The 13,749-nt window shown below is 38.8% G+C and overlaps 1 protein-coding gene across 2 annotated transcripts; it reads left to right on the forward strand.

Moving 5' to 3' along the window:
• The first annotated feature begins 1,106 nt into the window (after positions 1 to 1,106).
• Positions 1,107 to 13,702, forward strand: oclnb (occludin b). 2 transcript variants are annotated; one of them, XM_084360467.1, is made up of 9 exons: positions 1,107 to 1,193; positions 2,427 to 2,500; positions 3,796 to 4,504; positions 5,463 to 5,627; positions 9,883 to 9,998; positions 12,021 to 12,125; positions 12,220 to 12,391; positions 12,691 to 12,732; positions 12,837 to 13,702. In XM_084360467.1, the coding sequence occupies exons 2-9, from the start codon at positions 2,451 to 2,453 to the stop codon at positions 12,933 to 12,935; spliced, it is 1,458 nt and encodes a 485-aa protein (XP_084216593.1). In that variant the 5' UTR covers positions 1,107 to 1,193; positions 2,427 to 2,450; the 3' UTR covers positions 12,936 to 13,702. The 2 variants fall into 2 exon arrangements, with proteins under 2 accessions (XP_084216593.1, XP_084216592.1); XM_084360466.1 differs by having other exon boundaries at positions 1,114 to 1,193; positions 2,424 to 2,500.
• Positions 13,703 to 13,749: the final 47 nt, after the last annotated feature.

Genomic DNA, 13,749 nt, shown 5'->3' on the forward strand with positions numbered 1-13,749 from the left:
CTTTGCACCATGACTGTATATGATATTTTAAAATGGCTTTAAATGTATAACTTCTGTCTCTTTTTTTGTTTTTAGTGTGTTGTTTTTATTATTCTGTTTTTTAACATGTTAAGTGTCTTTGAGTATACCTTAAAAAAGGCTATATAAAATAAATGTATTATTATTGTTATAAAAATAATTCAAATAATTTAAATTAAATTGAAAGTAAAAGTTTGATCTATACTAAGTATATAAGGATGATATACAGTACGTGAGTATGATAGAACAACCTGATTCTTACAGACCATGGTTTCTCAAGGAAATGAATACAGCAAAATCTTTCTGTAAAGCTAATGTTTTGTGTCTTGCTTATTTAAAAAAAATGTGGTCCAAATGTTCCTCTGTAAATATTGAGACAAAATTGTTAAAATAATTATTCTAATGAGAAAAACAAGTGTAAAACTGTCAAACTAAGGGACACTGAATCCATTCGATGAAGAACGACCTGGGAGAACTTAACTACAAGTACAGTACATGTCAATGGCATCTCGTAAAATGGCTGCGGTTGTGGCTCCTTAGGTAAACAGCTAGGAGGACAGGTTGTTCTGAGCTGAGGTGTCAGGTTTTGTAACACTGGAGGCATTTTACTCAGCAGGAAGGCTGAATCAGCATGTCAGCCTGCCATGCCTCAGGTTACATTATCATGACAAAAGCAACATTTGTTTTTACTCTACTTCTACTCTACTCTTTTTTTTTTTTTCAAATAAGTTGTGAGGATTTCTTACACTGATTGTAAAACAAAGTTGGTGATACAGAAAAATATTATATGTATAGCCTATAAAATTGTTTAGGATTTAATAATAACACGAAAAACATTGTCATGTGCTGTAAGCTCTGTTTTCAATCATATTAATGAATGACAACACTTAAATTCATTCCAAATCTGCCCCACAACTGAAACTGGAACGTAAGTCTTGGCCTCTGGAAACAAGGGACAGTAACCTGTGCGGCTGCCTCGTGTCGAGCAGACAGGTTAGTCCTGTATGACCTGGGGAGGAGCCCACCTGATGAGCACACACCTGTGGGCGCGTCTCTTTGTCCTCTGTGAACGCGCGCTGTGCACCTCGCGGGGATGCGGCCGTGTGTGTTTTGTTGTGTTCATCAACTGAGCGTTTCTGCTGTCTTCACTTCGATCAGTCGTTTCGTCAGACTAGGTGAGTCAATTTAAACATGATAACCGAAGTTTGAGGGCAAAATGTAATCAGAGTTCAATTGACTACCCACTGTGGAGAGAATTTTAACGTTAAAGCAGGTTTAATTGTGCTGTTTTAAAAGATAGTTTGTCAGGAATAAGCTCTTAATTGTTGCTGCGTTTGTTGAGTTAGCCTTTATTTAGTTTTGGCTTAACCTACAGCCTAAGATGGTTATTTTCAAAGACTTCCTTTCATTTCGAATAATTTCTATTTGTTTGGCTTTATTTTATTTTTTCTTTTGCTGTTGTGTAGCATTCCTCTCATATTTTAAACTTGCCAGTCTCAGCTGGTGTGCCAGCATATCTACACCCACTTACTGCTGCTTTGTTTCACAACAAACAATGTCCAAGCAGAAGACTTGCCTCCTGTTCGGGAGCTGAACAGCAGCTCATTGATGGATATTTGAATTAAGAGAGCTAGCCATCATGCTCTATTTGAAAAGTATATGACATACTATGCTAGTTTACTGCCAACTGTAACATCAACTAAATATTACCAGATTAACACAAGCACATTGGTTTACATGTTTAATGTTTTCCTATAACACCCAGGCAGCCGCTGGTTTCCATTCAGATTGGTAGGGCTGGGTATGGAACCTCAGCACTGGTTTTGGTAACATGTCCATAGCACGAAAACTGTCAAGCACTGAGGTTCTGTTTTCACCGATTTCTGTTTGTTGGTTGGTTAGTTGGTTGGTTGGTTGGTTTGTTTGTAGCAGGATTACACAAAAACTACTGCTTCTACAAAACTTGGATGGAGGATTGGTCTTGGCCCAGAGTAGACCCCATTAACTATTGGTGCAGATCTACATCAAGGGATGGATCCAGGAATTTTTTAGCGGCTTCCTTAACATTACAAGATTTTGACATTTTCATTCATTTGAATGGGTCGAAAAAAATCCATGCAGATCCCCCCCCCCCCCCCCCCCCCCCCCCCAAAAAAAAAATCTGGCACTCCAATCAGTCCCATTCTTCTTCTTTAATAAGATATTCACATTTTTTGACAATTGAATTAAAATGATTGTGTATTGAGTTTGGAGGGAAATCTGATGGCTAACACTGCTGCTAAGATGGTTGATTGAACAATGACACTGACATTTCCCATTAGATAAAAATCTCATTTTTTATGTACTTCTAAAATCAGTTGCTGTATTTATTTTTTTAATTAATCTTTTTTTTTCTTTTTTTTTAGCAGGGTAATTTCCAGTTGCAGTTCAATATGCCGAGGGACAAACACAGCCCCCCTCCCTACCAGCCAGGTAGCAAACAGTAAGTTGACTTATATTAATCCCTTATTACTACACTGTCATCATCATGTTTCTGTTACACACACAGGTATATAGATTAAGTCCTAACATCTGCAGACATACTTTTTCCTCCTGTTTTAATCAGTGATTTATTGATTTGTTCACCTTTGCTGGAGTATTTACTTTCTGTATACACCCCTCTGTAACAGCGGAATGGTTCTAACATTAGCAGCATAATTGTTCAAAAGAACAGTTGAATTTTTGGGAAATATGCCTCTTTTCTTGCAAGGAGCTGCAAGGATTAGTGGATTAGTTGATGACAGAAAACTGATCTGCGACTGTTTTGCATTACATTTTTTTTTTTACATTTCCAGTCTAAGCTAGGGAAAACGTGCCTGTACACACAAACATGAAAACAGATATCAATCTAAAGTTGGACTGGATTCTTACTGGTCATTGTGTGTGTCTTTTCTGTACACCAGATTTAATTACTATAATTACTACAGTGGCAGTATAACTTCTGTTTTTGTTTAAAACAGGTTAGGGGTTGGTTGTTTTTTTGTTTGTTTGTTTTAAATGTATTTTCTGTTCAGACAACTGAACAAGTCAGAAACTTGAACATGTCTTGTAAAAAGTTTACCAGCACTCAACAGCTATGCTGTGAGATTGTCAAGATTGATGTTTAAAGTGATGACAGAGAAGGTTAGAAGCAACATATGGTTGTCATATTTACTTGATCTAAATATTCTGGCTGTAAATGAGTATTTATGCTTATAAAACATGCAGTTAGTGGGTAAAATCACTTTATATTAATAATGTGTCTGCTGATCAACAGACACTCCACATCTGAAATGTTGATGTTTGTTATGAGCCTTGACATCATATTCAGGAGATCATGTCAATTTGAATAAAATTTAGATTTCCCATATCAACTGCAAATACGCTACATGAAACACAGATGTGAGGGTAATTTCTAAATAACATTAGGTCCCCTGCTAATACTAGTCCTGTGCAAAATAGAGCATAAGACAACAAGAGGATTTCACAAAATGTTGAACTGCTCCTTTTTAATGAACAATCAACCAAAAATAGACTGCCCTAAAATGAAAAGTTGTGTTTGTGTAATTGTGTCAGCTTCATGTTATTTTTGTCCAGTATCACTGGCATATCTGAGTTATGTCTATATCAGTGTGGTTTAGTGTGTGTTTACCGTGCCATACGTGAAATGCAGCCTCAGTCAGGAGCTTGCAGATCACTCCACAGTCTGTTCTGTTCCAGCATACTTTGACAAAGCCCCTTTGTCCTCTTATGTTGCAGCCATAGCAGCAGACACAAGCACAGTGAGCCCATGTCCAATCCAGCCTTTTCATACTACCCAGGAGACTCGATGCTTCACTTCTACCGCTGGACTTCACCACCGGGTGTGATGAAGATACTGTCTATCATCATCATTGTCATGTGTGTGGCTGTGTTTGCCTGTGTGGCCTCCACGCTAGCCTGGGACTATGATATGAGCCTCATGGGTTTGGGTGGTGGAGCTGGCTTGCTGCCAGGTGTTGGTTATGGAGGTTCATACGGCAGCACATATGGTGGCTCCTTTGGCGGCAGTTATGGCGGCTCATATGGAGGAGGCATTGGAGGAGGCATTGGAAGTGGCAGCAGCAGCTATGGCTACGGAGGGACACAAATGAATCCCAAAGCTGGCAAGGGCTTCATCATCGCCATTGCCGCCATTACCTTCATAGCTGTGCTCATCATATTTGTGTTGGTTATTTCGAGGCAAAATGCTGCCAAATCAGCAAAGTTCTACCTCACAACCATCATCGTCTGTGCCATCTTGGCATTTCTGATGATCATCGCCACCATTGTGTATCTGGTAGCAGTGAACCCAACAGCCCAGTCCACAGGGTCTGTGTACTACAGCCAGGTCCGCCAGCTGTGTGCTCAGTATCAGAACCAGAACCAGGCTCAGGGTATCTTCCTCAACCAGTACCTGTACCATTACTGTGTGGTGGAGCCCCAAGAGGTGTGATATGTTATTTCTTTTTTTCCCTATGGAGCACAATGAGTGTACTGTCTCCTTTACTAACAGGAATCCAGTGATGAGTCCAGTCATTTTTATACAAAGATATCACAGATATATGATTCAGTTTTAGCCATATGATTTTCACTAATTTTTCACTAATTTTCCACCGGCAACTAAAAACGACTCCAATAACAATGTTGCTTCACAACATTTTGACACAACAGTCATTGGTTCCATTGTGTTCATTCTTGGCAATCAATAAAAGTATCCACAATATGCTTCACAACATTTAGAGAAAACAATTTAGGGAGTTTGTGTAGTGCCAAAATCTTAATTGTAGTTTTCTGTGTATGAATTTAAAGTATGAATTTATTTTATTAAATCACAAGCACATATATATATATATATATTAATATAATATGATTTTATTAGATTGAAAACAAGGGAAATAGCCTTTTTGTAGTTTTGAGAGGAATAATTATTAAGACTGAAATTGACATTATATGATAACCTATTGATCAAAAACAATTACAGTTTCACAGAGGTGTAGTCAGCCTTTTGATTTCTATCTGGTGCAGATTCACAGACAAACAAGTTAAGTGCATTTCCATTGTAACAGAGTTACTATTTAAAACTCTAATTACATATAATTCAGGTCCTTAATTCCAGAAAAAAATCCATACCATAGCATACCAGTGTTTTACATACTGCTGTTTGAATGTTACTATGGTACTATCCAAAAGTGTCTTTGTAATTTTTTTAAATTTATTTTGGAACTGAACCTTTGTCATAGTGCAGTAATGGCTCGGGGCTATTCTGTTTGCTTTGTAGACTCAGACCAAATATTGATCAGTCGGAGGCTTGTGTCGTGCCCACGTTCAAGCCTCCCTCTTACTTATGATCCATGTTAGTGGATGTAATTTCAGCCCACTGATGTTGAGTCCTGTGCTTCCTGCAGGCCATCGCTATTGTCCTGGGATTCCTGGTGTTTGTTGCCCTCATCATCCTGCTGGTGTTTGCATTCAAGTCTCGCTCCCAGATCAGGCGCTGGGGCCGGGACCGCATTCTCTGGGAGGAAGTGAAGGTCCTTAATGATGTTCACCACAACAGCATTGGGGAGTGGGTGAGTATGTGTGTGTATGTGTTTGTGTGGCAAAATCTGTGTAGCATAGATCAACTAAGTATTTATTCGTTAGCACATCAGGTAATTTCAACATTTTACAGGACTATAGTATAGTAGTTTAAAAAATTGTACACAAAATCAAACACAGTTGTGTCTGTACACAAGTGTCTGTACGTATTTTTTAAGTGGGAAGGGTACATGCTCAGTTAGACGATAAGCATTCAATCCACTGAAGTCCAGTTCTTAAACCCCCATCAACCACCATCAGTCATTGTAAACAGTTGCTGCTAAGCTAAGCACTGTTCAAAACCCTGCAACATTATTCATTTTCTAGTCTAGAGATGACAAAAAAATGTCCCAAGATACCAAATAGATAAGTCTATTTCCAGGAATTTTTTCTCACTGTCTTTAACATGAGAGATAGGGTACTTTTCAAATTTGGTTAATTTCTCAAGGAATATTGCATGGATCTTGTTGAAAAAACAGGTGTATATAGGTGGCTGGTATCTATGAGTGAGTACATTTCGATGCAGATTAATGATCCGGTGATCTTAAATTACGGTTAAGCAGTTATGGTTGGTTTAAAATTTAGAGTGATACAGGGCTATCCAGTTTGCATATTGAATTATGCTTAAAATCGTTGGGCCATGTTGGAGTTACGTGCTCTACTGAGTGCCTAAGTAGTTCTGTTTTTAAAGTTTGGTGAATACTGGAGTACAAACTTGTGTTTGATCAGTGTCTTACTTTTTTGCTGCTGTTTTTGTTTTTTGCAAAGATGTTCATACAGTGGAGGAAATAATTATTTGATCCCTCACTGATTTTGTAAGTTTGCCCACTGACAAAGAAATTAACGGTCTATACTTTTAATGGTAGATTTATTATTATAACAGTGAGAGACAGAATATCAAAAAGAAAATCCAGAAAATCACATTAAAAAAAAGATAAAAATTGATTTGCATTTCATTGAGTGAAATAAGTATTTGATCCCCTACCAACCATAAAGAATTAGTCCTCTCGCTTTAAGAAAGTACTCCTAATCTCAACTCGCTACCTGTATAAAAGACACCTGTCCACAGAATCAATCAATCAGACACCAACCTCTCCATCATAGGCAAGACCGAAGAGCTGTCTAAGGACATCAGGGACAAGACTGTAGACCTGCACAAGGCTGAAAACCATTGGTAACACACTACGCCATAATAGATAAAAATCTTGCAGACTATGACTATGACCCCAAGAACACCATCCCCACCATCAAGCATGGAGGTGGAAGCATTATGCTTTGGGATGTTTCTCTGCTAAGGGGACAGGTCAGCTTCACTGCATCGAGGGAAAGATGGATGGGGCCTTAACACTTGAAATCCTGGGTGACAACCTCCTTCTCTCAGCCAGGACACTTAAAATGGGTCGTGGATGGGTCTTCCAGCACGACAATGACCCAAAACATACAGCCAAGGTAACAAAGGAGTGGCTCAAAAAGAAGCACATTAAGGTCATGGAGTGGCCTAGCCAGTCTCCGGACATTAATCCTATAGAAAATCTGTGGAGGGAGCTGAAGCTTTGAGTTGCCAAGCGACAGCCTCGGAACCTTAAGGATTTGGAGAGGATCTGCAAAGAGGAGTTGTCCAAAATTCCTCCTGAGATGTGTGCAAACCTGGTTATCAACTACAAGAAACGTCTGACCTCTGTACTTGCCAACAAGGGTTTCTCCACCAAGTACTAACTAATGTTTTGATAGGGGATCAAATACTTATTTCACTCAATGAATTGCGAAATGATTTATATCTTTTATTTAATGTGATTTTCTGGATTTTCTTTTTGATATTCTGTCTCTCACTGTTAAAATAAACCTACCATTAAAATTATAGACTGTTCATTTCTTTGTCAGTGGGCGGACTTACAAAATCAGTGAGGGATCAAATAATTATTTCCTCCACTGTATAAGCTGTTAACATACTTAAGCAACTTCCACAAGAGTCTTTTAAGTCTAGGGAACTTGGAGATCCTGAAACCATGACATAATTCTACTTAATGTTCAACTGTCATTTTTTAGAACGGAAATGGCTACATAGGAAAATACTTAATGTTAAGGAACCAAGCATAGAGTCTAAACTGTTCTTCTGTGAGACATTCTTAAAGAAAATGCAGCTAAGACGTATTTAGGCTATATGTATATATAGGTCCACACAGAATCTGCTGTTTGGTAAACAAAATATAATATTGACTGCTGAGGAACTAAGTAATAACTATTTATTTCAACCTGCTTGAGATATATTAAGGTTGTTTTAATGAATTGTGTTTGCTCAAAAACAGTCTTGATGAAAACAGTTAATCTCTTTAAGAAACATTCCTCTGAATTCTGCTAATTTTCATTCTGGATCACTACTGAAGAGTCTGAAAAAAATCTGCTGATTCCGTTTGGGTCTGTATTAGTTAAGACAGTTGAGAACTGATAAAGGTGTGTGCGTGCGTGCGTGCGTGCGTGCGTGCGTGCGTGCGTGCGTGCGTGCGTGCGTGTGTGAGAGAGAGAGAGAGAGAGACAGACAAGGATCGGTTTCATTTGCAGTTTCTGGGTGTGGTCTGTTAAACCACTCTTAGTTGCAGCTTGATGTGCTCTGTTGGGAGGAGGATGTGCTCTAAAAATAAAAACCTATCCAACAACTAATAGCACATACAACATCTGAATAACACTGAAATCCTGAGGAGTGGGTGTACAAAAGAACATAGTTACAAATCCAAGGGTTCCTTCATGACCTTCAAAGTAATAACCTGAAAATTACTTTCATGCCGTGTGTGACATTTCCCAGAAATGCCTACAGACCTGATAATTCAGCCATTGTCCTGGCTGAAAAAATTGTCTCAAGCTTCCTGTTGATGGCAGTGATGGTTTCGGTGGTATTCAGGCATGGAGGGAGAAGTAGAGGAACCGGTTAGTCCTGGTCAATGCTATGTACAACCAGAATGTTTATCATATGAAGAGAACAGGTTGGTGTAAACTAGGGCAAGTATGAGAGGAGCCTCAGAAGACCTGACTGAAACCCCATGCAAGCAAACCTTTCCAGGAGAAGAATGGATAAAAAATAAATGGCTACAGAAGCCATAATAGCTATTGTAAATGGTTAATACTTTAATAAAGGTGTGCACGTGCAGATTTTTTACTTATGTAGCAAGCACCAATATGTCAGGTTTACCCTGGTTTAAAAAAATAAATAAATAAAAAAAAGTTTATCACATGACAGAGGGGGACTTACGGGGTAATCTAGTTCTAACATTGCACTTTCATAGGGTTGAGGGTCTTGTGAGAGACAATATAAAATAAAATATAGTCAATATTCAAGTAAGATATCTTGACGTTTAGTTATTAGTTTTGCCAAAGTTCCAAACTACTACACTTCCCACACTAACAAAAAGTTAGACCATCTTCTTTAGGCTCTTCATGGTCTGTCTCAGAGGATGTAGACTGGTGGTATACACCTGCCTTTGGCCGACTATTTCAGGCAGCATTCTCCTTGCTTCTGCTATCTGCATGTTACTGTTTTTAAAATCCTCATTGCAGCAACCTCCGAGTGTCAATCTACATGATGAAAATGTTGCCAATAACCTGTGGCATCATTTATAAAACTCTGCGTAGAATCCACACTAAATGTTTGTGTACGTACGAATGAGGAAATGTATGTACTCAAAAAAATATTCTGATTCATAAAACATGTCATATGCCTGCCGGTGCACAATTTCCTTTTACAAATCTCAGATCAACTTGGAAATGTGTGCACATATCAGCCCCATATCCCACCCTCTCCACACCCAATGGTAGGCATTGATAGTCAATGCAAAGTTTCTTATGAATGTTGATGCATGCAATGAGCCTGCTGATGGGATGGATTTTCTTTTGGGAAACAGAATACACGGTATTTGTGGTTTAGTTGGAGGTTATAAAACAATGATGGATGCATAGACCGTGCTACAGTTGTTAAAGCTGACTGACAGCTGATCCAGCTGTGATCAGCTGCAGCCATCATCAGAGACGGACGTCACTTCACGTGACGCTGCAGAGGACAGGACGTCTCATTTGTCTTAAAACATATTTTCTCGGTCCTCTCTCCTACCTTGGTTTCCTTGTGTCTCTCCCCGAATCCTCGGTGGGCAGGACTAGGACAAAAGGAAAGGACGCAAATGAGGGTGTTGGAAACAATTTAGGTGAAATAACAAGCACCTTTAGTGCTAAACTCTGCTGAACCCTTGTCTCTTGTTCCAGGTGAATAATGTGTCTGGTGCCCCAGAGGTGTTGTTGAATGACCCCAATCCCCATGTTGGGGGATCCAGAGACTATCTGGACCAGCTGGACCACAAGAAGCCTCTTTATCTGCCAGGGTGAGATATGAATCATACAGTACACCATACTAACCCTAACCCTAACCTCAGAAGAGCCTGTTGTTCATTCAAAGATTTCCCTCAGTTTGAATGATGAGTTTACTGTAGGCCTGTGTTAGCTCAATCTTTGGGCGCTGCTCTGGGGTCCCATTTATAAAACTAATGGAGAATCCACACATTTTTGCGTATGTACAAATGAGGAAATGTATATACACCAAAAAATGTTCTTCTTTATAAAACCTGCGGTATGCCAAACTGCACAGTTTTCTTTTTAAATCCAAAATCAACTTGGAAATGAGTGCACATGGATCAGAAGCCTCATTTATAAATCTGTGCATAGGTTTCACGTCAAAAGGTGGCGTACGCACAAAACGCTTTCTTGAAGACAACGTCAAAGTCCAGTTGCCAACGTTACAGCACTGAGAATGACCTTGATGACTGAGAACCTACATCAACACCCCTAATTAATATTCACTCATACTGACGGCATGAAGATGATCACAGAAAACGCAGAGAAAAGAGGTAAAAAAGGAATTTTTCACACACTTAAATCAAAGGTCGTGCTTTGGAGGTTGAGACGAGATAAAAAGTAGGCCACTTTTACCAAATTCTTCCACCTTACACATCCTGCATTTCAACAGCTGTGGGGCTCCACAACTGTCCAATAGCGTCAGCACAGTCTGGCCAGTACTAGTCAGTAACTGAACCTCCATAGTTATGGTATCGGTTCAGATAATATACTTAATTCCAGAGCTATTACAATAAAGACACAAAAAATTGTTGCTGTCTGTATACTTCCACACTGCGCTGATGTTTTATGGAATATAACATTTGAAAAATAGCAAGTTAGTGGCCTCATATATTGTCTGACAGCACAGAGAATCCATGTATAAAAGAAAAAAGAAAAAAACAAGGCTGGTCTATAGAGACACTTGTAGCCCCATGAGGCTTGGATAACTTGTTATATACCAGGAAGCCAAATTGTTGGAGTGAAAGAAAAAGGGCAGTTTACCATCGAGCTTATAGTTACTTAGAACTTTTATTTACAGTATTGGTTAATTTGCCTGAACCCACACTATAGCTATCTTTTGGTATCTGTCTTTTTGGTTGTTTTATATTACCACACTATTTTTAACACTGATTGTCCTCCAGTGAGCTAGCTTTGCTGTCAGCAAAGATTCACTAGATAAATATCAGAATCAGAAAACAGATATTTTGCCATGTAAGTTTTGACATAAAAGGAGTTTAGTAAAAAAAAAGCTGTGCAGTGCTTAACATGATGAGAAAGGAAGGTAGAGAATAATGACGTAGGAATGTGCAAATGTTTATTATATAAGGAATATATGCAAGGTTCAAATTATAATGCATAAATTAGCATTACCGTAACGTAAAAGTAAATGTGGAAGCTTTAACCTTGGTCTGGATGGATCATAGCCTACCACTGGAGGGGAGTGTTTTAAAGAATTTATGACCAGGTTGGGAGGAGTGCAGCTTTATGAAATTCACAACAATCTGTCTGTAGCAATGTCTGTAGACTACTGAGTGTTTAGTTTGCACAGTCACAAGGTGGTCCCCCCACCTCCACCCCTCTGCTCCGATCGCCAACACCTGTCTGCTCTTAGCAAAGCCACTGTCACCCTCTCTCTCACCCAAACACACACTCTATGCACTCCCCTTTACTTTAGAGGAGCAACTCTACTCTTGTAACCCATATAAACTAAGCTTGAAAGGCAATGTATGACTCCCAGACTCCACTATAGTCCTACGTCATTGTTCCATTTTAGCTACGGCTTAATTCAGTTGACAAAAAATATGTGACAAACAGTGTGGCTCATCAACAATAGTCTGAAAATGACACAGAAAAATTAGAAATATAAAAATGCCAAAATATACTGGAGTGGGCCTGGACTGCTGACTAGAGGTGCAGCTGTTTGTGTACAGAGAGATGTTTTCCCAGCTTCCATGATCTGCTACAGAGGATGCCACAAAAATGTATAGAAATGTGTATATCGGTATTTGCAGAGACTCGGACATCAGCAGCTCTGTGGGAGGCCTGAAGCCCAGGCTGAAGGACAATGACACTGATGTGTATTCTGGAGATGACCTGGACGAGGAGGACTTCAGCGTGTGAGTGGATGTTAAGGCGACTATAACATTATGTACTATATCATATACATCATATACATATAACATATACTATAACTATATATCTCGTCTGCAGTATGTTTCCTTCAATTGTGGATGAGCAAGAGCGTCTGAACTACAAACGGGAATTTGACCGAGATCACCAGGAGTACAAGAGCCTGCAGGCTGAGCTGGATGGCATAAACCAGGACCTGGCTGACCTGGACAGAGAACTGGACCGACACCCTGAGGGCAGTCCACAGTTCCTTGTGAGTGTAGCAGTGCCAGTTTGAGTTGTGGCTCATTCTACCCTTTTTCAAAGGAATAAGGAGATCTAAAATCTGTGGTTATGATAACAAATAGAATTCTGTTTGGATAAAAATGAGAACGTGGCCAAGTGTTGAGAAAGTAGAGAGGAAAATTTAATTGGAATAAAATTATGGTGAGAATGTAATTGGGTCAGAAAAGACATTGTTTTAGCATAGAACTAATCTGTGTGTGACTCTGGGATGTTGCTTTCTTATGAGTGGTCACTTCAGGTCATTGACTATTATGTTTCTATCCTTAGCATGCCATGGATGAATTCACCCGACTGAAGAACCTCAAGAAGGTAAGGCATATACAGTAATTTCCACCAATGTTGTTCTTTACAGTGAAATGCAGTTATTTTGTGAATAAAATGCAATAGTTTGAATTATTTTCTATCATTTGCAGTCTCCAAACTATGAAATTAAGAAGAAAAGGTGTAAATATCTCCGGTCCAAACTGTCACACATCAAGAGGAAGATCAGTGAATATGACCGCCGACCTTGAGCCTTCACCTCTCTCCCCCCCCCACTGTATTTGAGTTTGTCACAAACCAATGTGGGAATACTACTATATAATGAGCCTGTTGCTTTTATATTACATATATATCAAGCCAATCAAATGAGCTGTTCTCCAGAAGAGCGGGTGTGAAGGAAATGTGCATTTTTTTTTGCTGTTGTCTTTGATTAATTCTTCGACCTCAGTGAGCTTTATTGAAGAACTATCTTGGTGTATTAAATGTATTCTGTCTGTTTCTCCCTGAACTTATAAAGTGAGAAATGTGATATGACATGTTTTTGTTTCACCATTACAAACTTTTTCAGGGATTTATTGTAATTCATTTATAGGCTTTTTAAAGAAACATGTTATATGTTCTATGAAGGCAAAGCTAAGATGAGACATACATTTGCTTGGCACAGAGCATCCCTTGTAAATAAAGTTTATTTTTACTCTTTAAAAAACATTGAATTGTTCTATATCAATCTTCGTTGTACCTTCTTGTGTTATCTGCAAATGATAAAAACCTCTCTGTCTCTATAACTGTAACCTTTTTGATAACGGATATTAAAAGGGGAGAGTTGAATAATGCTAATAATTTTGTTTCTCATTTCAACGTTATTCAAAAGCAAATTAACAATTCCTCCAGCATGGCAGTAGGCCTATATATATTTATTCTGCAGATTTTCCATTGATGGAAAAATGGTCTGTTTCTCTCAACTGATGTATCCAACGTGTGTAATTTGGTGTGCAATCACAAAGTTATATCCGTTTGCATACGGCCCGGAGAAAGCAGGGATGTAAGCTTTCAATGATAATAATA

This window comes from Pagrus pagrus, assembly GCF_965226575.1.
Source record: "Pagrus pagrus genome assembly, chromosome: 8".
NCBI classification, from domain to species: Eukaryota; Metazoa; Chordata; class Actinopteri; order Spariformes; family Sparidae; genus Pagrus; species Pagrus pagrus.